A 26,579-nucleotide genomic window follows, 5' to 3' on the forward strand; every position below is an offset into this window, starting at 1 on the left:
ACATGACAGATTTATAATATACCTCCCATCAATAAAAGGGAAAAAAAACTAAAAAAAATCCTTTGTAAGTAATAGATAATGCTATAGTCTTAACAAATAATAGAAGGGAATAAGTTTTGCCTTGAGTTACTGTGGATTATTAAAAGTTTACTTACAGTTCCATTTTCCAGAATCTGCTCCTTACTTTCACTCTTCCTTGACAACATTACTCCCACATTTCCATGAATATTTGTTCCATACCTTCAGAGTTCTGAACAATCAACTAATTCTATATATACGTGTGTGTGTACATATATATATATGTATTTCTTTTAATATAAGACCCTTGAACAATTAAAAAGTCTATAAACCTTGAAAACCCAAAGAAATTGATCTCTAATAGTCAAATTTTCAGTAGCATGGAGGAGTCTCTGGGGTAGGGAGTCCTCAATCCAGTAAACCTCTCCAGGTGACTCCTACTCTGATCATTAGAGCAAGAAATGGAAGTGGTTTATATTCTTGTTAAGTCTTAATTAAACAAATGTTTAACTTTATGTTGAGTAGTTAGCATTTCTGACACTCTACAGCTACATTACCATGAATCCTTACAATTCCACTAATCTGGAAACAGAACACTAGTTTATAGCATTATAGTCTTTTATCTTCATTACTAGGAAATGGTAGGCCTAATTCCTCCAAGACTGTAAGCTCAGTTCAGTTCAGTCGCTCAGTCGTGTCCGACTCTTCATGACCCCATGAACTGCAGCATGCCAGGCCTCCCTATCCATCACCAACTCCTGGAGTCCACCCAAACCCATGTCCATTGTGTCGGTGATGCCATCCAACCATCTTATCCTCTGTCATCCCTTTCTCCTCCTGCCCTCAATCTTTCCCAGCATCAAGTAAGGACCCAAACTAAACAGATGGACATCAGGGAGAAGGAAATTGAAATTGGGTGGGGAGGGCACACAGTGGTCCTCAGGGCACAGTGTGCTATATGAGGCAGACTGCAGCCTCCTCCTTGGGGCCCTCCAGGCCCTCCAGGCCCTGCAACCTCAGGATCAGCTGGTGAGCTGGGGGGTCCAGGGACAGGCTGAGGGCTGCATCCTGCAGAGCTCCAGAGCCCTCCCCACAGTGCTCACTGGCCAGGCTCAGGCCTTGAAGCAGCTGCTGACCCATCCCTATTTCTCCAACCTAAGGGTGGTGGTCTCCACAGGTCATAGTCCATGGGACCTGGCCCCCATCTGGACAGACTGAGGGCCAGTTGGTCCTAGACACCTAGCTCCCACAGTGATGACAGCTGGGCGGGATCTGGGGACCTGGCCCTGAGGGTGCCACCCGCTGAGATCTGACTCCTCAGCTGTACCTGAGGACTGGCAGGAGGACCCAGACTGGGTGCTGGATGAACGCTCCTGGGTAGGGTTACTGGCCCATGCAGGGACCCCTCCTCTTAGCCAGGGCCTGGACCTTGGAGGTCAAAAGTTGAGGATCGGGACTTTGGCCTTTCTTGTAGAATAGAGAACAACATTTGCTTTGGTAGAGTTTCACCTAGCCGTGACCTAACCTCAAGAACAAAGGCTCTGACACGAAGAAGTCTGCAACAACTAACCACGCCCCCTCCTTTGCCTTTTCTATAAAAAGGGCTTTGCTGAGAGCTTTCAGGGAGCTCCTGGGTTTTTTAACTCCTGGGTTTTTTAAGGCATGAGCCACCCATCTACTTACATGGCCCTGCAATAAACCTTTCTCTGCTCCAGACTCACGGTTTGGTATTGTTTGGTCTCACTGCATGTTGGGCCCATGGACTTCCACTCAGTAACAAAAACCAATGAAACTCTACGCTCATAAGCCCCAACTTTCAGAAAAGTGACAGCAAAATTTGTTCCTGGATTTATTTTTTTAAGTACCATGGGTCATTCTTCAAAACTGGATTTTAAATTATATAATGTGAATTTTGGTAGATCGCCAGTCCAGGCTTGATGCATGAGACAGGGCACTCAGGACTGGAGCACTAGGATGACCCTGAGGGATGGGATGGGGAGGGAAGTGGGAGGCAGGGTTCAGGATGGGGAACATATATACACCAATGGCTGATTCATGTCAATGTATGGCAAAAACCACTACAATACTGTAAAGTAATTAGCCTCCAAATAAAATAATTTTTTAATAAATAAATAAAAATTATATAATGTGAATTTGGGGCTTCCCAGGTGGTGCTAGTGATAAAGAACCCACCCGCCAATTCAGAAGACATAAGAGACATGGGTTCAATCCCTGGGTCAGGAAGATCCCCTGGAGGACGTCATGGCAACCCACTCCAGTATTCTTGCCTGGAGAATCACAATGACAGAGGAGCCTGACAGTTACAGTCCACAGGGAAGCAAAGAGTTGGAGACAAGTGAAGCAACTTAGCATGCATGAATGTGAATTTCACCTAGAACTAATTATTCATGAGGAAATCAATTAAATTTTTTGCTATTTTCTTTTTGCTTATGCATCTGATCATAAAACTGACAGAAATATGGCCCCTCAATAATATTTAGTGTTAAGTGGACAATTATATGCCAAATAATCTACAAAGTATAACTCATCTTTTTCTTCCCAAATATGTTCAGTTCAGTTCAGTTGCTCAGTCATGTCCGACTCTTTGCGACCCCATGAATCGTAGCACGCCAGGCCTCCCTGTCCATCACCAACTCCCAGAGTTCACTCAGACTCATGGCCATTGCGTCAGTGATGCCATCCAACCATCTCATCCTCTGTCGTCCCCTTCTTCTCCTGCCCCCAATCCCTCCCAGCATCAGAGTCTTTTCCAATGGGTCAACTCTTTGCATGAGGTGGCCAAAGTACTGGAGTTTCAGCGTTAGCATCATTCCTTCCAAAGAAATCCCAGGGTTGATCTCCTTCAGAATGGACTGGTTGGATCTCCTTGCAATCCAAGGGACTCTCAAGAGTCTTCTCCAACACCACAGTTCAAAAGCATCAATTCTTTGGCGCTCAGCTTTCTTCACAGTCCAACTCTCACATCCATACATGACCACTGGAAAAACCATAGCCTTGACTAGATGGACCTTTGTTGGCAAAGTAATGTCTCTGCTTTTCAATATGCTATCTAGGTTGGTCATAACTTTTCTTCCAAGGAGTAAGCGTCTTTTAATTTCATGGCTGCAGAAACCATCTGCAGGGATTTTGGAGCCCAAAAATATAAATTCTGACACTGTTTCCACTGTTTCCACTGTTTCCCCATCTATTTCCCATGAAGTGATGGGACCAGATGCCATGATCTTCATTTTCTGAATGTTGAGCTTGAAGCCAACTTTTTCACTCTCCTCTTTCACTTTCATCGAGAGGCTTTTGAGTTCCTCTTCACTTTCTGCCATAGGGTGATGTCATCTGCAAATCTGAGGTTATTGACATTTCTCCCGGCAATCTTGATCCTAGCTTGTGCTTCTTCCAGCCCGGTGTTTCTCATGATGTACTCTGCATAGAAGTTAAATAAGCAGGGTGACAATATACAGCCTTGACGTACTCCTTTTCCTATTTGGAACCAGTCTGTTGTTCCATGTCCAGTTCTAACTGTTGCTTCCTGACCTGCATATAGCTTTCTCAAGAGGCAGGTCAGATGGTCTGGTATTCCCATCTCTTTCAGAATTTTCCACAGTTTATTGTGATCCACACAGTCAAAGGCTTTGGCATAGTCAATAAAGCAGAAATAGATGTTTTTCTGGAACTCTCTTGCTTTTTCCATGATCCAGCGGATGTTGGCAATTTGATTTCTGGTTCCTCCTTACTTCTATTAATCCTCCCAGTTCCCTTTTTATTTTACTGATAAACAACTCGTTAAGGCTGCCATATGAATCTTCCTAAATATCACTTTAATCCACTTCCTCTTCTACATAAAATCTTCCAATGGCTCCCAATGGCTAAAAAAATGAAATGTAAACACCTTAGCCTGACATTTGGAGGTATAATCTGACTGGAATAATAGCAGCGTCATACTTCAAGTGTGATCACCCAACAGGCACTGTGCTAAGACATGGTTTATAGCATCTCATCTCATTCTCACAACTCCCCAAGAGATAAGGACTATTATGGGCCCTCTTTTCTGGAAATTAAGACTGAAGCATAAAGAATTTAAGTATCTTGCCCAAGGTCTCATGGGTTTCAAGTAGAGACATCAGTATTTCAACTCAAGCAATTTGATTCAAGAGCCCATGTACTTACTTCTCTTTTATTAACCTGCCTGTGCTGTAGCCTGCTTGTATAAATTACATTGACTTGCTCTTCCAGTAAGGCAAGCTCATCACTGTTTCCCCAACACGTCACTTGCAGTCATAAGGTTTTGCTCACACCCTTTCTCCTCAGTCTGTGTATACAAATCCCATTTCTTCAAGGCCCATCTCAACTCCACCATACTCTGACTTCATGTTCTCTGACCACCCCATAGCATGACCCATCTGCTCTGCCGATTTTAACTCTTAATTATAGTCTTTCTGATATTGTTATTTAACTGTAGGATGCATCAATAGTTTATCACCCCACATATAACAAATGTCCAGAGAGCAGGAACAATCTAGGTACCACAACATAGCTATGTACAACAATGTTATGCTTGTAATCCTAGAAACACAAATGCAGAGAGCTACACAAAATGAATGCCATGAATGTCCTTGGTACTAGTTTTATAACCAATGTTTGTCACATACATAATTACACAGGTGTATCTTCCTGAAATCTCTAAGCTCTATTCTACAGGTTAAGGAAATATTGTAAGAAAAACAGTAAAACTCAAAATAGTACATAGTTTTTTTGACCTTTGATTAAAGCACAAAACACGTACAGAAAAGTACAAAATTTACAAGGGTACAGCTCAATGAATTTTCACAAATGAGCACACCATGTTAACAGTTATCAAATTAAGAAAAAAGAGTATTATGCCCCAGAAGTACCCTCCCTCATGCCATAATGAAACCTGCTATTCAGACTTCTAACACCATGGATTAACTTTGCATAGCAAACCATTTTAAATTATTACAACTGTTTCTACTTGGGGAATCAAACATATTCCTCAAGTATGCCATTCTTTTAAACATTTAAGGAATGGTCCACTCTGCCAAGGTCTCTCAGAAAATGGCCTTGAACCATGTATGTATATTATATATACATTATTATAGAAGATTATTGGAGAAATTGTTAGAAGGTGGTAAATCAACCAGCTTTGAATATAATTTCTACTAAATACAATGTTTTAGGCCAATAGCAAAAAAAAAAAAAAGGCAGATTTGATATGTTATCACCAACAGTGACTATGGTTATGTCTACAAACAAAAATCCTAATAGAAGGTGAAAATGTTAATCACCTCTTCGCTTTGTTAATGACACAGCCTGTAACTCTGTACTTACAGGAGGGAACCCCAGCAGTGAGTCAGTTTGCTACTACTACCTTGTAAGCTTCCTTACCTGCCCAATCCAGGAACTCAACACACTCAGTCTGGGAATATCGAACAGCAACATCTCGAGCTCTCTCCTTCCGGAAGTTCAGAGCCTCTATATCAACATCCAGTTCCACCAGTGCTTTCAAAGTTTCCAATCGACCCCAGGCTGCAGCACAGTGTAAGAGTGTGTAACCTAACAAATACAATGAGGATGGTCAGGTCAAAGAGACTACATTGTTTCAGGCTCTTCTACAGAGTAGAAGATAATAATGATAATCAGGTGTTGAACAATTACTACAGGCCAAGCAGATGGTGATTGCAGCCATGAAATTAAAAGATGCTTACTCCTTGGAAGAAAAGTTATGACCAACCTAGATAGCATATTCAAAAGCAGAGACATTACTTTGCCGACTAAGGTCCGTCTAGTCAAAGCTATGGTTTTTCCAGTGGTCATGTATGGATGTGAGAGTTGGACTGTGAAGAAGGCTGAGCACCGAAGAATTGATGCTTTTGAACTGTGGTGTTGGAGAAGACTCTTGAGAGTCCCTTGGATTGCAAGGAGATCCAACCAGTCCATTCTGAAGGAGATCAACCCTGGGATTTCTTTGGAAGGAATGATGCTAACGCTGAAACTCCAGTACTTTGGCCACCTCATGCAAAGAGTTGACTCATTGGAAAAGACTCTGATGCTGGGAGGGATTGGGGGCAGGAAGAGAAGGGGACGACAGAGGATGAGATGGCTGGATGGCATCATGGACTCAATGGACATGAGTCTGAGTGAACTCCAGGAGATGGTGATGAACAGGGAGGCCTGGCGTGCTGCGATTCATGGGGTTGCAAAGAGTGGGACACGACTGAGCGACTGAACTGAACTGAACTATTATCCTCTGGCTTCCCTGGTGGCTCAAATGGTGGGGAATCTGCCTGCAACACAGGAGACCTGGGTTCGATACCTTGATCAGGAAGATCCCCTGGAGAAGGCAATGGCAACCCACTCCAGTATTCTTGACTGGAGAATCCCACGGACAGAGGAGCCTGGCAGGGTACAGTCCATGGGGTCACAAAGAGTCGGACATGACTGAGTAACTTGCACAGGTATTATCCTAAGTGCTTTACATATAATAAGTTCATTTAGTTGGTAAAAGAAAAACCCTATGAGGTCATAGCTATTATAATCTTCATTTTACAGATAAGGAAACAAAGGTCCAGAGAAGTTAAACTTGCCCAAGGCACGTAGCCAGTAAATGATGGACAGAAGGAATCAGCACAGGCAATCTGAGCTCTTCAACATCTTATGAGGAAGATAGCAATCTCCCTAACAGTCATCTACTGGAACACAATTAGATTTATGACTTTAAGAAATTTTCATCAACCTCTAATTACTCTATTATTGTTAACATAACCATACAAATTACTACAACTGTGTATGTCTTTGATTTGGAAATTAATCATTTGAATTAAAATTGAAATTGTGCGCTATCAAATTAGAAAGTTATTTCTTAGATTTACCAAGGCAACTATCCCACAAAACTGGGAGCCAAAAAATACCCAGATATCACCTTTCTGAAGATATATTTCTTCAGCCAAATGGCCCACGGTCCCTGATTTGTTGGGAAAGGGGACACTATCTACGGAAAAGACACCACGATAGCATGAGCAGGAGGCCATTTCAAATGAGATATTCTTGGTCCTTACATTGCTTTTCTCAGGGCTGAAGTTACTACTAAACACAATGTTTTAGGCCAATAGCAAAAAAAAAAAAAAAAAGGGGAGAGGTAACATCTAAAATTTTTCCTATTTTTTAATATACATAGTTTAAAAATAAGAAAACATGATTTCTAAACAGAGAGAGGCTTTTGCCAAGGAATTTGAAATCTTTATATGTGGGGGTTTTTTTTCCCCTTGCGGGAGATGGTGTGTTTTCTAGAAGGAAACACACAGATCTTTGTACTACATTAATTCCACAGCCTTCCCAGGAGAAGAACATTTAAATAAGATGATTTCGAAAGCATCCAGACAAGAGGGGGGATTTTCCTAAAGTTCTCTCATGATATTGGCAATGAATAGTTGAACCCAGAAGCGAGACATAGAAGGTTACATGTTAGAAATCTCAGCAGGAAGAAGGACCATAAATGGAATACTGAAAAATCAGAATTGGTTCCAAGGGAAAAATAATCTCTACATGGAAGACTGCTGCTGCTGCTGCTGCTGCTGCTGCTGCTGCTGCTGCTGCTGCTAAGTCACTACAGTAGTGTCCGACTCTGTGCAACCCCAGAGACGGGGCAGCCCACCAGGATCCCCCGTCCCTGGGATTCTCCAGGCAAGAATACTGGAGTGGGTTGCCATTTCCTTCTCCAATGCATGAAAGTGAAAAGTGAAAGTGAAGTTGCTCAGTCGTGTCCAACTTCCAACTCTTAATGACCCCATGGACTGCAGCCTACCAGGCTCTTTCGCCCATGGGATTTTCCAGGCAAGAGTACTGGAGTGGGTTGCCACTGCCTTCTCCAACATGAAAGACTGCTGCACTACTGGTTACTAAATAGAGAGAGTCAACTGAGCATGCAGTTCACAGTAAGGCAAGAGATTAGACAAGAGGTAAAGCAGTCTTCTCCTCTATACAGGCATTGTTCTATGTGCTCCACAAGTATCAACTCATTTAATCCTCTCTACAATCCTATGATGTACAAAGTAGTATTGTTCTCATTTATAGATAAGAAAAAAAAAGCACAGAGGATAAGAACTTTTCTCAAGGTTGCTTAAATTGAGGAAGGTCATTGATAAGGTCAAAATCCCAAAATTGAGATGATGATAGTCACAAACAAGTAATAGGCCTGGAGCAAAATATTCACTTACCTAGAATATTTTTCACAACCTGCCTACTACCAGCAGCACCAGACTCTTTGAATTCTCCAAATCATATTGTTTCATGCCTCTATAATTTTGCATATGCTGGTTTTTTCTGCCTGAGAAATGTTTTTATGTATAAATTTTATATTTACTTAGCATTAATACCAGTATTTGTAAAACTGAGTTCAGAATTCATTTTTTAAATTAGTGAAACTAATACCCATTTTATTTTTTTGTTCAATTTTTTAAATTAATTTATTTTTATTCTTGGCTGCCTTGGGTCTTTGTTGCTTCACATGAGCTTTCTCGAGTTGCAGTGAGCAGGGAGTACTCTTGCTATGCGCAGGCTTCTCATTGAAGGGCCTTTTCTTGTTGCGGAGCACAGGCTTCAGGTGCACAGGTTTCAGCAGTTGTGGCTTGTAGGCTCTAGAATTCAGGCTCAGTAGTTGTGACCCACAGGCTTAGCTACTTCATGGCATGTGGAATCTTCCCAGACCAGGAATTGAACCATGTCCCCTGCATTGCAACATGAATTCTTATCCACTGAGCTACCAAGGAAGTCCAAGATTAATACATTTTAAATACAAAAGTATATAAACATAAAATATCAGATAAAAGCATAACTACAAACAAATGTTAAGTATATACTGTCATTCTATTAGCAATATAAATTGTCAGATAAAACTAATAAAATTTAAAGATTAAAAAGCAAATACTATTAAAAATGAAAAAACTATAATCATGAAAATCACAAATAAAACATTATCTTATTTTTTAAGTGGGTCAATGATTTCAACAGGACATTTCTGTGCAAATTTTTTCAGCTATTAAAGTTTTTCTCACTCAACATTAGTTGGAAGTAGTTATAAACCAACACCAAACACTTTTCTTCAAATTATCTCATTTGTAATTTTAAAAGACAGAGATATGTCTGAACAGTTTTTTGCTTTTTTTAATAGAATTGCAATCTTTCTATTGAGAGTAGGCTGTAATCATTTTCTCCAAAGAAAACACTGATGGTTCATATTTGTCTTTTTTAGTTTCCACATAAAAAGAGAGAGAGTCCATTTCAGTTTCCTTATCAATTTCAATTTCAAAGCTGTGAGATTCACCTTCTACTTGTTTGGGAGCCTCGTGAACTCAAGAATTACTCTTACAATAGAATTTGCAATACCACAATATGGACCATCTACATTTGTAATCTTCAATTTGTCTTTTTATATACACTGAGCAATTAAATCATTGAAATTGTTCTCAATCCAAAAATGACTCTAATTTCATATGTTTAAAAAACCAAATAAAACTATTATACCTATAAAAAGGCCAGTATTTCATCACCTAAAATACTGGGTAAATACACCAGGATAGCAAAAATATTTTAACACTAAAATCTGCTATTGCAGTTACTGTCTGATACTGCAGTTACTGCCACCTGCCATGCCTTATCCTTCAACTTCCTTTGTCTGATAAACTCTTGGTCATTATTCAAGATTCTATATATAGACTTCCTTGGTGGTCCAGCGGTTAAGACTCCACACTTTCACTGCAGGGGACACACGTTCAATCCGTGGTAAGGGATTAAGATCCCAAGTGCTACGTGGTGCAGCCAAAAAAAAAAAAAGAAAAACTCAACATATTGCCTCTTCTATAAAGCATTCCTTGACCATGTCCAACACTTTCAGGTAAATCTGACTGGTCTCTCCTCTGAGCTATCACTGTACTTTGTCTCATCATATATCATCTATTTAGACATCTGTTTTCTGCTAACTGTGAACTTGATCAGGGTTGCTGAATTCATTCTTCTTTCTATCCCCAGTTCCCAGCTCAAGACCTGGCTATTCCTCCACCTTTAACAAATATTTACTGATTGTAGAGAAAGGCAGAGTTTAAAATAGTATTTAGTTTCAATCATGTTTGTTTGAATGTGGCAAAGCTGAGAAACCAAAGCCTTACCAGAACCAGAGGTGGTTCCATCAATAACCTACAAACTGCACACAAATGTCCTTGGCTCAAACAGAAAACAAGGTACTTCCCAACAGACCAGAAGTCAGTAGTACAGAGAGCTCAGACTGTAAGAACTGCTTCATCCTCCTTCCTTCTGATCAAAGAGATGAGATTGTAAAAACTGTTTCATCATCCTTCCTTTGAATCAAAATTGTCCAATTCTCCAATATTTAAAAGGAAAGGAAATCCTGAATACCAATGTGATCTCTGAGAATCATCCACAAATAAATGGCATACATCTTCTTAAAGAGATATACCACAGTTCTTCACCCAAAAGTCCCCGAATTTTAGGCCAATGGCTTCTATGTTGCAAAAATCAATAGTGTTCACAGATCCTTAAAAAAAGAAAATTCTACCACTTGTAACAACATGGATGAACCTGAAGGGCATTATGCCAAGTGAAATAAGTCAGAGAGGAAAAGCCAAATACCGCTTCGTATCACTTATGTGGGGAAATCTAAAATAAAAAATTAAATCCATAGAAACAGATTAGAAAAGTGGTACCAGGGGTTTGAGGAGTGGGGGAAATAGAGAGAGACTGGAGAAAAGGTACAAACTTCAGTTAGAAGAGGAAAAGATCCCAGGACTTAATATATAACACAATGACTATAGTTAATAACTGTATTATATAATTGAAATTTCCTGAGAGTAGAACTCAAATGTTTTGACCAAAAAAAAAAAATCTTTGCACTGATCTGTTCTCCCATGTAAACAAGCTCATGATAACTGAATCAATACCAACCAAACAAGAATTTACTGGTAAACTATAATGTAATTCATTATTTACACTGGGCTGCAAGAAGCACAAGCTGGAATCAAGACTGCCGGGAGAAATATCAATAACCTCAGATATGCAGATGACACCATCCTTATGGCAGAAAGTGAAGAGGAACTAAAAAGCTCTTGATGAAAGTGAAACAGGAGAGTGAAAAAGTTGGCTTAAAACTCAACATTCAGAAAACGAAGATCATGGCATCCGGTCCCATCACTTCATGGCAAATAGATGGGGAAACAGTGGAAACAGTGTCAGACTTTATTTTGGGGGGCTCCAAAATCACTGCAGATGGTGATTGCAGCTATGATATTAAAAGACGCTTACTCCTTGTAAGGAAAGTTATGACCAACCTAGATAGCATATTCAAAAGCAGAGACATTACTTTGCCAACAAAGGTCTGTCTAGTCAAGGGTATGGTTTTTCCAGTGGACATGTATGGATGTGAGAGTTGGACCGTGAAGAAAGCTGAGTGCCGAAGAATTGATGCTTTTGAACTGTGGTGTTGGAGAAGGCTCTTGAGAGTCCCCTGGACTGCAAGGAGATCCAACTACTCCATCCTAGAGGAGATCAGTCCTGGGTGTTCATTGGAAGGACTGATGCTGAAGCTGAAACTCCAATACTCTGGCCACCTCATGCGAAGACTTGACTCATTGGAAAAGACCCTGATGCTAGGAGGGATTGGGGGCAGGAGGAAAAGGGGATGAAAGAGGATGAGATGGCTGGATGGCATCACTGACTCGATGGACATGAGTTTGAATGAACTCCGGGAGTTGATGATGGACAGGGAAGCCTGGCGTGCTGTGATTCATGGGGTCGCGAAGAGTCAGACACGACGAGTGACTGAACTGAACTGAACTGAAGCAACAGTTAGAACTGGACATGGAACAACAGACTGGTTCCAAATAGCAAAAGGAGTACATCAAGGCTGTATATTGTCACCCTGCTTATTTAACTTATATGCAGAGTACATCATGAGACACACTGGACTGGATGAAGCACAAGCTGGAATCAAGATTGCTGGAGGAAATATCAATAATCTCAGATATACATATGACACCACCATTATGGCAGAAAGTGAAGAACTAAAGAGCCTCTCAATGAAAGTGAAAGAGGAGAGTGAAAAAGTTGGCTTAAAACTCAACATTCAGAAAACGAAGGTCATAGCATCCAGTCCCATCACTTCATGGCAAATAGATGGGGAAACACTGGAAACAGTGGCTGACTTTATTTTGAGGGTCTCCAAAATCCCTGCAGATGGTGACTGCAGCCATGAAATTAAAAGACACTTACTCCTTGGAAGGAAAGTTATGACCAACCTAGATAGCATATTCAAAAGCAGACACAGTACTTTGCCGACAAAGGCCCATCTAGTCAAGGCTATGGTTTTTCCAGTAGTCATGTATGGATGTGAGGGTTGGACTCCAAAGAAAGCTGAGAGCCGAAGAATTGATGCTTTTGAACTGTGGTGTTGGAGAAGACTCTTGAGAGTCCCTTGGACTGCAAGGAGATCAAACCAGTCCATCCTAAAGGAAATGAGTCCTGAATATTCATTGGAAGGACTGATGCTGAAGCTGAAACTCTAATACTTTGGCCACCTGATGTGAAGAGCTGACTCATTTGAATGCTGGAAAAGACTGAATGCAGGAGGAGAAGGGGACGACAGAGGACAAGATGGTTGGATGGCATCACAGACTCAATGGACATGAGTTTGGGCAAACTCTGGGAGTTGATGATGGACAGGGAGGCCTGGCATGCTGTGGTCCATAGGGTCGCAAAGAGTCAGACACAACTGAGCAACTGAACTGAACTGAACTGAACTGAACTGAAGTAATAATCACCAAGTTGCCTGGTACAATTAGGTTAGCCAGTTAATGCAAATATTTCATTACAAAATCATCTTCATTAAAATGGCAAACAAGCTTACAATTTCCCAGAACATCATATATCATCTAAGTCCTGGTTCCTTTTATTTTTTATTTTATTTTTTATTTTATTTTATTTTTTTGCCAATCCAATATTTGAAATCTTTATAAGCTCTAAAATAATGATACATTCCAATCATTGAAGGTTTTCTTTTACAGGATTCTATCATCTCAACACATGTCATAAACTAATTTATCATTGTTCAACTTAAATCTAGAGGGACATCCTGGCACCAGCCAAAGTAGATGTGGTGAGAATCCTGGTTCCTTTTAATTTAGCAATTCTTCTCTCAATTTCTCTGTCTCCTCTGTCATTTTACTATAAGCAGCAAGAAAAAAGCAGGATGCACCTTCAACTTCTGCTAAATGAGAAGATTTCACGGTAAGCATGAAATCAGAATGAAGATATGGATTATCTTAGTACATCATCAAACTCAAAAGACTGTATACCTATCTTCACACACTGGAAAATATCTAACAAGAGGATGGCAATACCCATATCAATTAGTCAGGGCACCCTCTCCCTGGAGTGCTGGAGGTACACTATCAGATATTTGATTTAAGGCTCTCATTTTCTTTTATGTAGTATGATTTTTAGACATTACTATTAGTCCTATTTTTATGGATGCAATATTAGATATTACTATTAGTCCCATTTTTATGGATGAAGAAACTGTAGCATGGAGAGGTTATATAACTTGCCCAAGTTAAATAGCTTAAAATTCAATATTAGATAAATTTTGCTAAGAGTTTTCCACAGCCTTAAGAAAAGCTTCTTATGTTCCTACTTACCCAAAAGCTTTCATCATGAATGAATGCTACATTTTCTTCCAAAAGACTTTTCTATATCTATTGAGATGATCAGGTGGTTTTGTTTATATAATCTTTTAGTGTAGTGAATTATACTAACAATTTTTCTAATGTTAAAGCCATCCTTGAGGTTTCCCTGGTAGCCCAGTGGTTGAGAATCTGCCTGCCAATGCAGGGAACACAGGTTTGATCCCTACTACAGGAAGATCCCACATGCTGTGGAGCAACTAAGCCCATGCACCACAACTTCTGAGCCTGCGCTCTAGAGCCCAGGAGCCACAACTACTGAAGCCAGAACACCTAGAGCCTGTGCTCCAAAACAAGAGAACCGCTGCATTGAGAAGCCCATGCACCACAATGAGAGAAGAGCCTCTGCTCTCCACAAGCACTCGAGCAGCAACAAAGACCCAGTGCAGCCAAAACTGATAGATAAACCTTTTTTAAAAAAGCAAATTCTTGCATAAATGGGATAAACCCAAGCTAGTCCAATAAATGTTTCAACATACATTAGATTCAATTTGTTCATATTTTAAGATGCTTGCATCTGTGTTATTAAATGATTGGCCTATAATTTTCCTTTCTAAAGCTTGTCCTTAACTAGTTTTGCTATAAAGGTTATCTCATAAAATAAGCAGCTGTCCAACTCTCTTTATATTCTATGGAAACTTTGTATAAGCTAGAGATTATTTCATCCTTATAAGGGTAGTAAACCATATATTTTAAAACATTTGAGTTAGGAATTGGAAAGGGTGGGAGAATCAGGCAGATTCTGATTACTTATTCAATTTTTTAAAATAATTGTAGATCTAATCAAGCTTCTATTTTTTTTCTTGACTCAATTTCGATAATATATATTTCATTGAAGAAACTGTCCATTTCTTCCATGTTTTCAAATGTATTATCATGAAGTTGTTTGATATTTTCTAATAATTTTTTAAATCTTATTTTTGTCTGTGTGAATACTTCATTTTAAAATTCCAAATATTATTTATACACTCTCCTTCTTATAATATCACATATCAAAAATTATCAATATTATCAAATGTTTTTTCAACTTTTCACTAAACCAGATTTTGGTTTTGTTGATTCTCTTTATTGTTTGTTTGTTTGCTTGTTTGTTTTGGCTGCACTGTGCAGCTTACAGATCAGGAATCTCAGTCCACCAAGGATCAAACCTGGCACCCTGCAGTGGAAGGTAGACTCCAAACCACCGGACTGACAGAGAATTCCCTCTCTGTTGTTTCTTTATTTTCAATGTCATTATTTTACTCTATTATTTATCTTCTTCTTTCTTTGGATTTTCAGTTGTTATTTTTCTAACTCCTTGAGTTGAATACTTTGCTAATTTTCAATATTTTTATTCTAATATATGTATTAAACTAGAATTTTAATTTTAGTTTTATTTCACAGGGTCTGACATAGCAATCCTGTTGCCATCTAAATATTTCATAATTTCTATTATATTTTCTGTCACCAATAGATAATTGAAAGCGTGTTCCTGTTTCCAAAATTATAGGGATTTTCAGTTATCTTTTTGTCACTGTTTTCTAATTTTATTTTACTGTGGTCAGAGACCACAGACTGCATGCTATAGTTTATTTGATAATTGTTGGCACTTCCTTTATGGCCTAACACATGATCAGTTTTTTTAACTGTTCCATGTAAGCATGAAGAAAATGTATATTTGCTATTTGCTAAAGACCACTGTTTCATTTTCTACAATGACCATGTCTTATAGTTCCAATCTGAAGAAAACAGTGACTTAATTTAAAGAGCTAACTGAATACTTACTATAAAAATGAATAAATCTTCCAAGGAAATAGGTAATAAGATTATTGAGCATTTACTATATACCAACTTTATATTATCATACTTAATCCTCATAACCTACAAGGAAAACCCTATAAAGAAAATACAATCATCCTCATTTAGTAGATGAAACAGAGACACAAAATGATTAGGTAACTTGCCCAAGTCACCCAGCTAATAAATATCAAATTCTGTATTCTTAATTCCCTGGTGGCTTAGACAGTAAAGCGTCTGTCTACAATGCGGGAGACGTGGGTTCGATCCCTGGGTTGGAAAGATCCGCTGGAGATGGCAATCCACTCCAGGACTATTGCCTGGAAAATCCCATGGACAGAGGAGCCTGGTAGGCTACAGTCCATGGGGTCGCAAAGAGTCGGACATGACTGAGCGATGTCACTTCACTTCAAGCTATACTATAATAACACGCATATACACACATTCATATACATATATATATATATATATATATACACACACACTTAACATATGCAAAATATAAAGTAGGGACATCAAATTTATCCAAATTTAAAGACAATACATGGTATCTTTAGGTAGTTATAAGTAATAGTGATGAGAGAAAAAAGACAAAATACCTCTGGTGGTTTTCTCATTCAGATTCACACCATATTTGGCCAAAGCTCTAATCACATCACTTTGCCCAGCCATGCAAGCTGCATACAACAAATTTCTCCCAACGATGTCTTCCTCCAAGAGTAGCTGCATGGCCTGCTCATGGTGAGAGTTCTCAGGATCCTCAAAAATCTTTTGCAAACCTTCTACATCCCCTGTGAGAGCAGGTGGTAAGAGGGGGTTAATGGTGGCAGTTTCCTCTGCTTCTTTGGATTCTTCTTCTTCTTCACTATCATCTTCTTCCTCTTCTTCTTGCGGTGAGGAAAATATTAATTTTTCTGAACTCTCTGACTCTGGGGGTACTTCTGACTCCATTAACTCCAAAAATACCTGAGATCAAAAAAGAGAAAAAGTAATAGAAACATACTCAAACAAATCAGCATTTGTTTATTTACTTGTTTGATCAGTCAACTGACAATATGAATGGAATGAAAATACTTAGTTGGTTCAAAATAATTATAAAATACTTCATTCATTCAATCAGTAAAGTTTATCATGCACCAATAGACTGCCTGAGTATACACTAAAATGCTGAACGTGTGATGCAAATAGTAAATTCAATAGGAACAGGAGAAAAAATATCAATGTGGGTGAGATACATTAGGAAAAGATTGAAAGAGAATGTTAAAGAGACTCATCTGTTTAAACAAGGATCCATGTTGGGGAGAAGTAATCAATACAGTTGGATCATTGAAGCCAGATTATTAAGACCTTAAAAATTAGGTCACTTTGCCAACAAAGGCCCACATAGTCAAAGCTATGGTTTTTCCAGGAGTCAAGTATGGATTGGAGAGGTGGACCATAAAGAAGGCTGATGCTTTCCAACTATGGAACTGGAGAAGACTCTTCAGAGTCCCCCAGACAGCAAGGAGATCAAACCAGTTAATCCTAAAGGAAATCAATCCTGAATATACATTGGAAGGACTGATGCTGAAGCTGAAGCTCCAACACTTTGGCGACCCATTGCAAAGAGCCAACTCACTGGAAAAGGCCCTGAAGCTGGGAAAGACTGAAGGCAGGAGGAGAAGAAGCAACCGAGGATGAAATGGTTGAATGGCATCATGAACTCAATGCACATGAGTTTGAGCAACTCCAGGAGATAGTGAAGGACAGGGAAGCCTGGCATGTGGCAGTCCATGGGGTTGCAAAGAATCGGATACAACTTGGCAACTGAACAACAAAAATGTGAAATGAGCAAAACTGTGTGGTAGTTTGAACATTCTTTGGCATTGTCTCTCTTAGGGATTGGATTGAAAACTGACCACTTCGGACCCTCTGGCCACTACTGAGTTTTCCAAATTTGCTGGCATATCGAGTGCAGCACTTTCACACCATCATCTTTTAGGATTTGAAACAGCTCAGCTGGAATTCCATCACCTCCACTAGCTTTGTTCATAGTGAAACTTCCTAAGAGCCACCAGACTTCATGCTCCAGGATGTCTGGCTCTAGGTGAGTGAACACACCATTGTAGATCATTTTTGGTCATGAAGATCTATTTTGATCACAGATAGTTCTTCTGTGTATTCTTGCCACCTCTTATTAATATCTTCTGCTTCAGTTCAGTTCAGTTCAGTGACTCAGTCATGTCCGACTCTTTGCGACTCCATGAATCGCAGCACACCAGGCCTCCCTGCCCATCACCAACTCCCGGAGTTCACTCAAACTCATGTCCATCGAGTTGATGATGCTATCCAGCCATCTCATCCCTGTAGTCCCCTTCTCCTCCTGCCCCCATCCCTGTAGTCCCTTCTCCTCCTGCCCCCAATCCCTCCCAGCATCAGAATCTTTTCCAATGAGTCAACTCTTTGCATGAGGTGGCCAAAGTATTTGGAGTTTCAGCTTTAGCATCAGTCCTTCCAATGAATACCCAGAATTGATCTCCTTTAGAATGGACTGGTTGACACCCATGGCGGATTCATGTTGATGTATGGCAAAACCAATACAATATTGTAAAGTAAAAAAAAAATAAAATAAGTAAAATGAAATCTGAAAAAAAAAAAAAAAAAAAAGGATGGACTGGTTGGATCTCCTTGCAATCCAAGGGACTCTCAAGAGTCTTCTAAAATGGACTGGTTGGATCTCCTTGCAGTCCAAGGGACTCTCAAGAGTCTTCTCCAACACCACAGTTCAAACGCATCAATTCTTCGGTGCTCAGTTTTCTTCACAGTCCAACTCTCACATCCATACATGACCACTGGAAAAACCACAGCCTTGACTAGACGGACCTTTGTTGGCAAAGTAATGTCTCTGCTTTTCAATATGCTATCTAGGTTGGTCATAACTTTCCTTCCAAGGAGTAAGCGTCTTTTAATTTTATGGCTGTAGAAACCATCTGCAGGGATTTTGGAGCCCCAAAAAATAAAAGTCTGACACTGTTTCCACTGTTTCCCCATCTATTTGCCATGAAGTGATGGGACCGGATGCCATAATCTTTGTTTTCTAAATGTTGAGTTTTAAGCCAACTTTTTCACTCTCCTCTTTCACTTTCATCGAGAGGCTCCTCTTCGCTTTCTGCCATAAGGTGGTGTCATCTGCATATTGATTTTTTTTTTAATTTTTAGTTTTTTATTTTTTAAATTTTAAAATCTTTAATTCTTACATGCATTCCCAAACATGAACCCCCCTCCCACCTCCCTCCCCATAACATCTTTCTGGGTCATCCCCATGCACCAGCCCCAAGCATGCTGCATCCTGCGTCAGACATAGACTGGCGATTCAATTCACATGATAGTATACATGTTAGAATGTCATTCTCCCAAATCATCCCACCCTCTCCCTCTCCCTCTGAGTCCAAAAGTCCGTTATACACATCTGTGTCTCTTTCCCTGTCTTGCATACAGGGTCGTCATTGCCATCTTCCTAAATTCCATATATATGTGTTAGTATACTGTATTGGTGTTTTTCTTTCTGGCTTACTTCACTCTGTATAATCGGCTCCAGATTCATCCATCTCATCAGAACTGATTCAAATGAATTCTTTTTAATGGCTGAGTAATACTCCATTGTGTATATGTACCACAGCTTTCTTATCCATTCATCTGCTGATGGACATCTAGGTTGTTTCCATGTCCTGGCTATTATAAACAGTGCTGCGATGAACATTGGGGTACATGTGTCTCTTTCAATTCTGGTTTCCTCGGTGTGTATGCCCAGAAGTGGGATTGCTGGGTCATAAGGTAGTTCTATTTGCAATTTTTTAAGGAATCTCCACACTGTTCTCCATAGTGGCTGTACTAGTTTGCATTCCCACCAACAGTGTAGGAGGGTTCCCTTTTCTCCACACCCTCTCCAGCATTTATTGCTTGCAGATTTTTGGATCGCAGCCATTCTGACTGGTGTGAAGTGGTACCTCATTGAGGTTTTTGCATATTGATATTGAGGTTATTGATATTTCTCCTGGCAATCTTGATTCCAGCTTGTGCTTCTTCCAGCCCAGTGTTTCTCATGATGTACTCTGCATAGAAGTTAAATAAGCAGGGTGACAATATACAGCCTTGACGTACTCCTTTTCCTATTTGGAACCAGTCTGTTGTTCCATGTCCACTTCTAACTGCTGCTTCCTGACCTGCATACAGGTTTCTCAAGAGGCAGGTCAGGTGGTCTGGTATTCCCATCTCTTTCAGAATTTTCCACAGTTTATTCTGATCCACACAGTCAAAGGCTTTGGCATAGTCAATAAAGCAGAAATGTATGTTTTTCTGGAACTCTCTTGCTTTTTCCATGATCCAGCGGATGTTGGCAACTTGATCTCTGGTTCCTCTGCCTTTTCTAAAACCAGCTTGAACATCTGGAAGTTCATGGTTCACATACATTGCTGAAGCCTGGCTTGGAGGATTTTGAGCATTACTTTACTAGCGTGTGAGATGAGTGCAATTGTGCGGTAGTTTGAGCATTCTTTGGCATTGGAATGAAAATTGACCTTTTCCAGTCCTACTGCCACTGCTGAGTTTTCCAAATTTGCTGACATAGTGAGTACAGTGCTTTCACACCATCAATCTTTTAGGGTTTGAAAATAGCTCAACTGGAATTCCATCACCTCCACTAGCTTTGTTTGTAGTGATGCTTCCTAAAGCACATTTGACTTCTGATTCCAGGATGTCTGGCTTTAGGTGACTGATCACACCATCATGATTATCTGGGTCATGAAGATCTTTTTTGTATAGTTCTTCTGTGTATTCTTGCCACCTCTTCTTAATATCTTCTGCTTCTGTTAGGTCCATACCATTTCTATCCTTTACTGAGCCCATCTTTGCATAAGATGTTCCTGTGGTATCTTTATTTTTCCTAAAGAGATTTCTAGTCTTTCCCATTCTATTGTTTTCCTCTATTTCTTTGCATTGCTCACTTAAGAAGATTTTCTTATCTCTCCTTGCTATTCTCTGGAGCTCTGCATTCAGTTGGATATATCTTTCCCTTTCTCCTTTGCCTTTCACTTCTCTTCTTTCCTCGGCTATTTATAAAGTCTCCTCAGACAAGTTTTTAGATATTGAAAAAACTAATGTTTGTTTTAGATAATAGTTTTTCCCATAAGAAATATGTAACTTATGTTCACTATGCAGTGGGTTTATGCTATTGTTAAAATAATTAAGAAATCTTTTTTTTAATTCTGTTTTTAGCTCTAGTTCTTACTAGATTTGTAATAGTTACTGTATGGATAGATATTTTCTTGGCCCAGAAAAGTTCTAACATGAATCAAAACTGCAACCGTACCACATATAACCAACAGTTCATACAGAACATGACCATGGAGAGGAGAGGAGGTCTGGAACTCTGAAGGCAGAATGGCAGAGCAGACTATGAGTCAGAAGACCCATGCTTTAGTCCTGGTTTATTAATAATGCAACTTTTCTGAACTCATTCTCAACAATGAATTAAGAATAGCTCTGCCTTACTAAATTCGTGTGAATTTTAACTATAAAAGTTGCATTCTCTGGAGGCTGCTAAGGCCCTCGTGGGGCCTCCTGGGTGGCTCAGTGGTAAAGAATCCACCTGCCAATACAGGAGATGTGGGTTCCATCCCTGGGTCAGGAAGATCCCCTGGAGAAGGAAATGACAACCCACTCTAGTATTCTTGCCTGGGAAATCCCATGGACATAAAAGCCTGGTGAGCTATAGTATATAGGGCCTCAAAGAGTCCGACACCACTTAGAAACTAAACAACAACAACGCACTCCTAATATAAAATCACATAGGTCTCTGGTTCACAGACATCAGAGTCTGGTGGGAAAGAAACAAGCAAATCAGCAATGACGCAGTGGGATGAAGGACGTGATAAGCAAAGGGTGCTTGGAAAGGAAAGAGACTGGACCTCTAAATGAGACTTAGAGTGGGGAGGTCCCGGGAAGGCTTCCCAGAAGAGGTGACACTTGGTATTGAAGAGCAGGAGCCTTAAAAGAAGGTAATGGGATAAGCAAAAACAAAGGGCCAGGAAGGCAGACAAGGTTGTATGAAGTTGTGGTAGAGGGATAAATCTCAAGGGCCTTTTAAACCAACTGATTTTTTTCTTCGAAAAAATGTAGTCCCTTGAGGATTTTAAGTGCCAGCTCAAGAAGGCCTCAAAGGGCTCCTAGGGTTAAACAAAGGGAATGCCGGAGGATGAGGATGCGGAGAGTGGCAGCCTCAGTGGAGAACTGGGGATGTGCCGGAGGGGACACCTAAAGCACAGGGTCGGCCCTCGGGGCGCGACCCGCGACGCAGGGCTAGGTTCTGAGGCAAAGCCTGAGGGCGCCGCGGTGGCGCCCACTCTTCTCTAGCCAAACCGAACAAAGTGGCGGGGACATGCCAGTTCTCCTCAACACCCACGCGGTGCGCCGACCCTCGCCCCTCTGACCTCGGACCGAGACCCAGGACCTTTGGATTCAGACTCACCGTTCCCGAGGCCCCAGGATTGCGTGGTTACCATGGCGACGGCGCACCCGGCGCGCCGCAGCGCCACCCCAAGCGCTGCGACTGCGGCGCGCAAACGTCAAGGTTGCAAGGTGCAGGAAGCGAGAGGCGAGAGACGCGGGAGATTTCGTCAAAACTATTTAATTTGCTGTGTTTGGACGGTGGAGTGCGGGGGTTTTCTGCATTTTGTAAGTTTACAGTTATATGGTTCATATTTCTTTTACAACTTAAAAAATAAAAATTTAAAAGGAGATACGTCGTGTTGGTTGCCAGCCAGTCTTAGTCTGACCTTTGGCCTTTAAACGGAGGAATTTTCTGGAAATATGAGGATGCAGTCTAAACTACGAAAGGTTGTAATTATAACGGGCAACTTGCTTAATTTTCTGGTTTACTGAGGCTCTTTCTCCTATGGTTTAAGGTCATTGTCACCAACAAGAAACGTTACAAGAGACCTCACAAGTGCCAACTATGGCAGGAGCGGAAGCACCTTGGAAACAATTTCTCTTTCGATTCAGGAATTTAAGATACAAAACAGTTGACTTTTTAAAAAGGGGAGAATGATGGAGGTGGGATAGGAGTATGGAAAGAAACCAGCAGAGAAAGGCAAAGCTTGCCCAGAAATTGTGTAAATATTCACATCGATCACGGAGTGAAAACCGGCAAGTTTTTGTACTGAAGAGGAAAACATTCATTTCTTTACTGTTTCTACAAGGAAATCATTAGGGAGGAGGTAATATTTTAGAGGAACTCTAAACATTTTAGCTGGAGGCTAAATAGCCTAGTGTTAAAGCAAATATTTGGCTTAGGCCCAAGCAAACTGTCACTATCGTAGTTCTGAACTTCTGAGATACAAGAGTAATTTTGGAAAAAATTTTTTGAGGTATAATACTGAAATTTCTTATTCAAATAAGTTGTGGTAATCAGAATTGTAGAGTTGACATTGTAGTCGGAAACAATAGTTTAGAAGCTTTGTCAGCTCTTGGCTTGCTCCTGCGATCACTGATATAGCACATTTGCTTTACTAAACACTCATTTGCTACTGAAGTTGGTGGAAGAGCAAGACATGTTAGGTGTTTCACTTTTAATATGTTCCTTTTAATAGTCTTTAGTTTCAGGAGAGTCTTTTAGTGTCTGGATGCAAGATGACTTATGATGCATGATTGTAAATGATTCTGTTTTTAATTAATCTTCTTTGGATGTATTTGTGTATTCCCAAATACAAGTGTTTCTTGAAAGTCTAAAATTGAATTAAATAAAAAAAATTGAATTAAATTAAATTAACTAAAAAATAAATAGAGTGCTTAAATATTATTTGTAGTACTCTGAAAGCTAGGAAGAATAGGAACACATTGAATACTTCTGAGAATACTAGAAACAGAGGAGCTTGTTCTGTTCTTAACTCCATCTCAAAAACAGCTGCAGGATTCATTGGGGCAGGCTAGGTTTGAAACTGGCCTTAGGAAAGAGATTCCTGCCTCTAGCATGGACCAGGTGCAGCAGATAGACTCCTACCATCACTTCTAACTCCCATGCCCCTCACCGAAAGCTTAGGATGAGAGTATTGAAGAGAGAGCATTGGATCTGAAGGAGACAGATTAATGTACCAGAGGCATATCAGCAACAACCTGTGAGTCCTAACAATGGGGGCCAAGGAATACAGTGAAGGCCTGTCGTACCGAAGACTTAAGGAACAGAGAAAATAGCACTCTTCAAGCCCCCCTGAAATTATGTCAGCTTCAAGAAATTATGGTAGAAAGCTTTCCAAATTGATTGAATTTAAATTTACTCTAATTTATGCATGTACACCCATGGTGGTTTCATGTCAATGTATGGCAAAACCAATACAGTATTGTAAAGTAAAATAAAGTAAAAATAAAAATTTAAAAAAGAAAAAAAAATAAGAGAATGAGTCCTCAGAGTAGAATTTAAATTATTTTAATTATTATATTTCTTGAATTCCATACTTTTATACTAAGAATTGCATTCTTTTTAAAATATTTTTTTTTATTTTAAAAAAATTTTGGCCACACCACATGACATATGGGATTCTAGTTCCCTGAGAAGGGATTGAATCCACATCCCGTATGTTGGAAGCTTGGAGATTAACCACTGGACTTCCAAGGAAGTCCCAGAATTATACTCTTTATACAATTTTATTTCTGATAAAATAATAGGATAAGTTAACTAGTGGAGAAAGTTACTCTAAGGTAGCTCAATGTACTGTGTTGTTATTTAGTTGCTTAGTTGTGTTCTACTCATTGTGACCCCATGGTCTGTAGTCTGCGAGGCTCCTCTGTCCATGGGATTCTCCAGGCAATAATACTGGAGTGGGTTGCCATGCCCTCCTCCAGGGGATCTTCCCACCCATGGATCAAACCCACATCTCCTGAATTGGTAGGCGGATTCTTTACCGCTGAGCCACCAGGGAAGCCTCTTAATGTGCTATATTAATATTTATATTTCTTTTACTGAAGTCCTATCATGTGCTGAATACTGTGCTAAGTGATTCATATAAATAGTATCCAATCCTCAGAGCAGCTCAATGAATGTGGTATTTTATTCTTCAAACTAAGCAAACTCAGCAAAGTTGAGTCACCTACCTAAGACCACACAGCAAGGAAAGGGCTGAACCAGAATTTGAACCTAGGTCAGTCTGGGTTTAAATTACCACAGGATTGCCACCAGTTAGCTATGGACTAATTACGTGTTAGAGTATGCCTTTCCAAACGGATAAGTTAATTTTAAAATATCTTGAGCCATTATTTTGGCAGTGATTAGATAATAGTGCCACTCCTGGTGTATGACAAAAAGACTGTTTCTGCATATAGTTAATCTCCACAGCTGAAACTTGAGGAAGGAGGTACTGAACATCCATTGTTTGTGCCTGCCCATCCTTCCTCTTCTGGTAACAGCACACAGTTTTCTAGTACAGAATCCCTTTCACATACTCTCAGCCTGTGTTGTTTGGATGAGGCTGATCCCACTCCAGATCAAGTCCTGGCCAAGCAGTGTTTTCTTCACCCCTGGCCACAGTGATTAGATCAGGAAAAAGCATGGAACACAGATCAGTGTAATCAAAGCTAGTCCTGAATTTTTGCTAGAGCAGTAAATAAATAGGCATGCTTTTTTCAGCAAGATTTGATGAAAGGAGGTCAGGCTGAGTTGCCAGTACCATCTTGCCACCATGTGGAGAGAGCTTCACAGAGCAACGGAAGAGCCAAGAAGTGAATCCTGAGGATGCCACTTGAGCTCTGGAGCTAGAATACCCAATGCCATTTTTTACCTTCCTTTTTCAATTGTGCAAGTCAATAAATTACTTTTTTCTAATTAATCCAAAAAGATTGGATTTTTGTTACTTGTAACATCATTGCCCCATAATATGAAGGGGGAAGGAGGGGGAGTATATAGGATGGCTTTATTTTAGAAACATGCTATCCTTAGGGATGCTAAGTCACTTCAGTCGTGTCCCGCTCTGTGTGACCCCATAGACGGCAGCCCGCCAGGCTCCGCCGTCCCTGGGATTCTCCAGGCAAGAACACTGGAGTGGGTTGCCATTTCCTTCTCCAATGCAGAAAAGTGAAAGTGAAGTCACTCAGTTGTGTCCGACTCTTCACGACCCACTGGACTGCAGCCTACCAGGCTCCTCCATCCATGGGATTTTCCAGGCAAGAGTACTGGAGTGGGGTGCCATTGCTTTCTCCGATCCTTAGGGGTACATACCTGAAATTTGGAATGGATAATATTGTAGTTATGTGTTTCACTTACAGATGAACAACTGTGCTTGATATTATAGGTTAGTTGATCAATGTTAACCTGGAGGCAGGTTTCTAGTAAAATGCCCTAATATTCTGTCACCCTCTTGATTTCAACATCTTTGAGTTAGTGACTTAAGTGTAAATATATAAGACATACTTATCAGATAACCAAAGGCTTGTAATAATGAATAATATGATAGTGGATGGCAGAGTGAAAATCCAAATTCAAAAGATAACTAGAAATTCAACAGGCTGAGGAGTGGGGAAAGGCAATCCAAAAGAAATGTAAAATTCACGGAGGCACAAAATAAACAGCAAAGTGCATTAGTGAAACCTAAGTGGGTTGAAACTGCAAGAGAGTATGTGTTTGGGAGAGAGGTAAGAGATGTAGTTAGAGACATTGGAAGAGATCAGACAGCAATGGGGAGAATGGTTTGGAGAGGACAAGATCGTAGACAAAGAGGAGCCTAAGCTCTTCCTGGGTTTCTGTCTCTTGTGACCAGGTGGCTTGTGGTTTCCTAAATAGGGATTTTGAAAAAGGACAGGGTAGAACCAGGATAATGAGTTCAGCCTTAAAAAAATAAAGGTAGCTATATCAGTCTGCCTGATATCAGCAAACATTATTTGAAACCAATGCTTAGGAGACACGACTTAATTGTTTTTTAATCACTAAGTCATGTCTGACTCTTTTGTGACTCCTATGGACTGTAGCCCACCAAGCTCTTCTGT

General features: G+C 40.1%; 2 protein-coding genes across 6 annotated transcripts in view; one reads left to right on the forward strand and one right to left on the reverse strand.

Moving 5' to 3' along the window:
- Positions 1-22,153, reverse strand: part of ANKRD45 (ankyrin repeat domain 45) — a 44,069-nt gene extending 21,916 nt beyond the window's left edge. Inside the window, exons 1-3 of the mRNA XM_069546072.1 lie at positions 22,078-22,153; positions 16,172-16,538; positions 5,437-5,604 (exon numbers count right to left, since the gene is read on the reverse strand). Coding sequence (XP_069402173.1) covers positions 5,437-5,604; positions 16,172-16,523 — 520 coding nt within the window. The 5' untranslated portion in view covers positions 16,524-16,538; positions 22,078-22,153. The remainder of the gene's footprint in view (positions 1-5,436; positions 5,605-16,171; positions 16,539-22,077) is intronic.
- KLHL20 (kelch like family member 20) overlaps positions 22,143-26,579 on the forward strand; it is a 67,769-nt gene continuing 63,332 nt past the window's right edge. For 4 of the 5 annotated variants that reach the window (XM_069546048.1, XM_069546047.1, XM_069546045.1 and 1 more), the window contains exon 1: positions 22,143-22,283. The gene's annotated coding sequence lies outside the window, so the exon portion shown is untranslated. The remainder of the gene's footprint in view (positions 22,284-26,579) is intronic. The other variant, XM_069546046.1, reaches the window with a different exon arrangement.

Source organism: Ovis canadensis, chromosome 12 (genome assembly GCF_042477335.2).
Source record: "Ovis canadensis isolate MfBH-ARS-UI-01 breed Bighorn chromosome 12, ARS-UI_OviCan_v2, whole genome shotgun sequence".
NCBI lineage: Eukaryota > Metazoa > Chordata > Mammalia > Artiodactyla > Bovidae > Ovis > Ovis canadensis.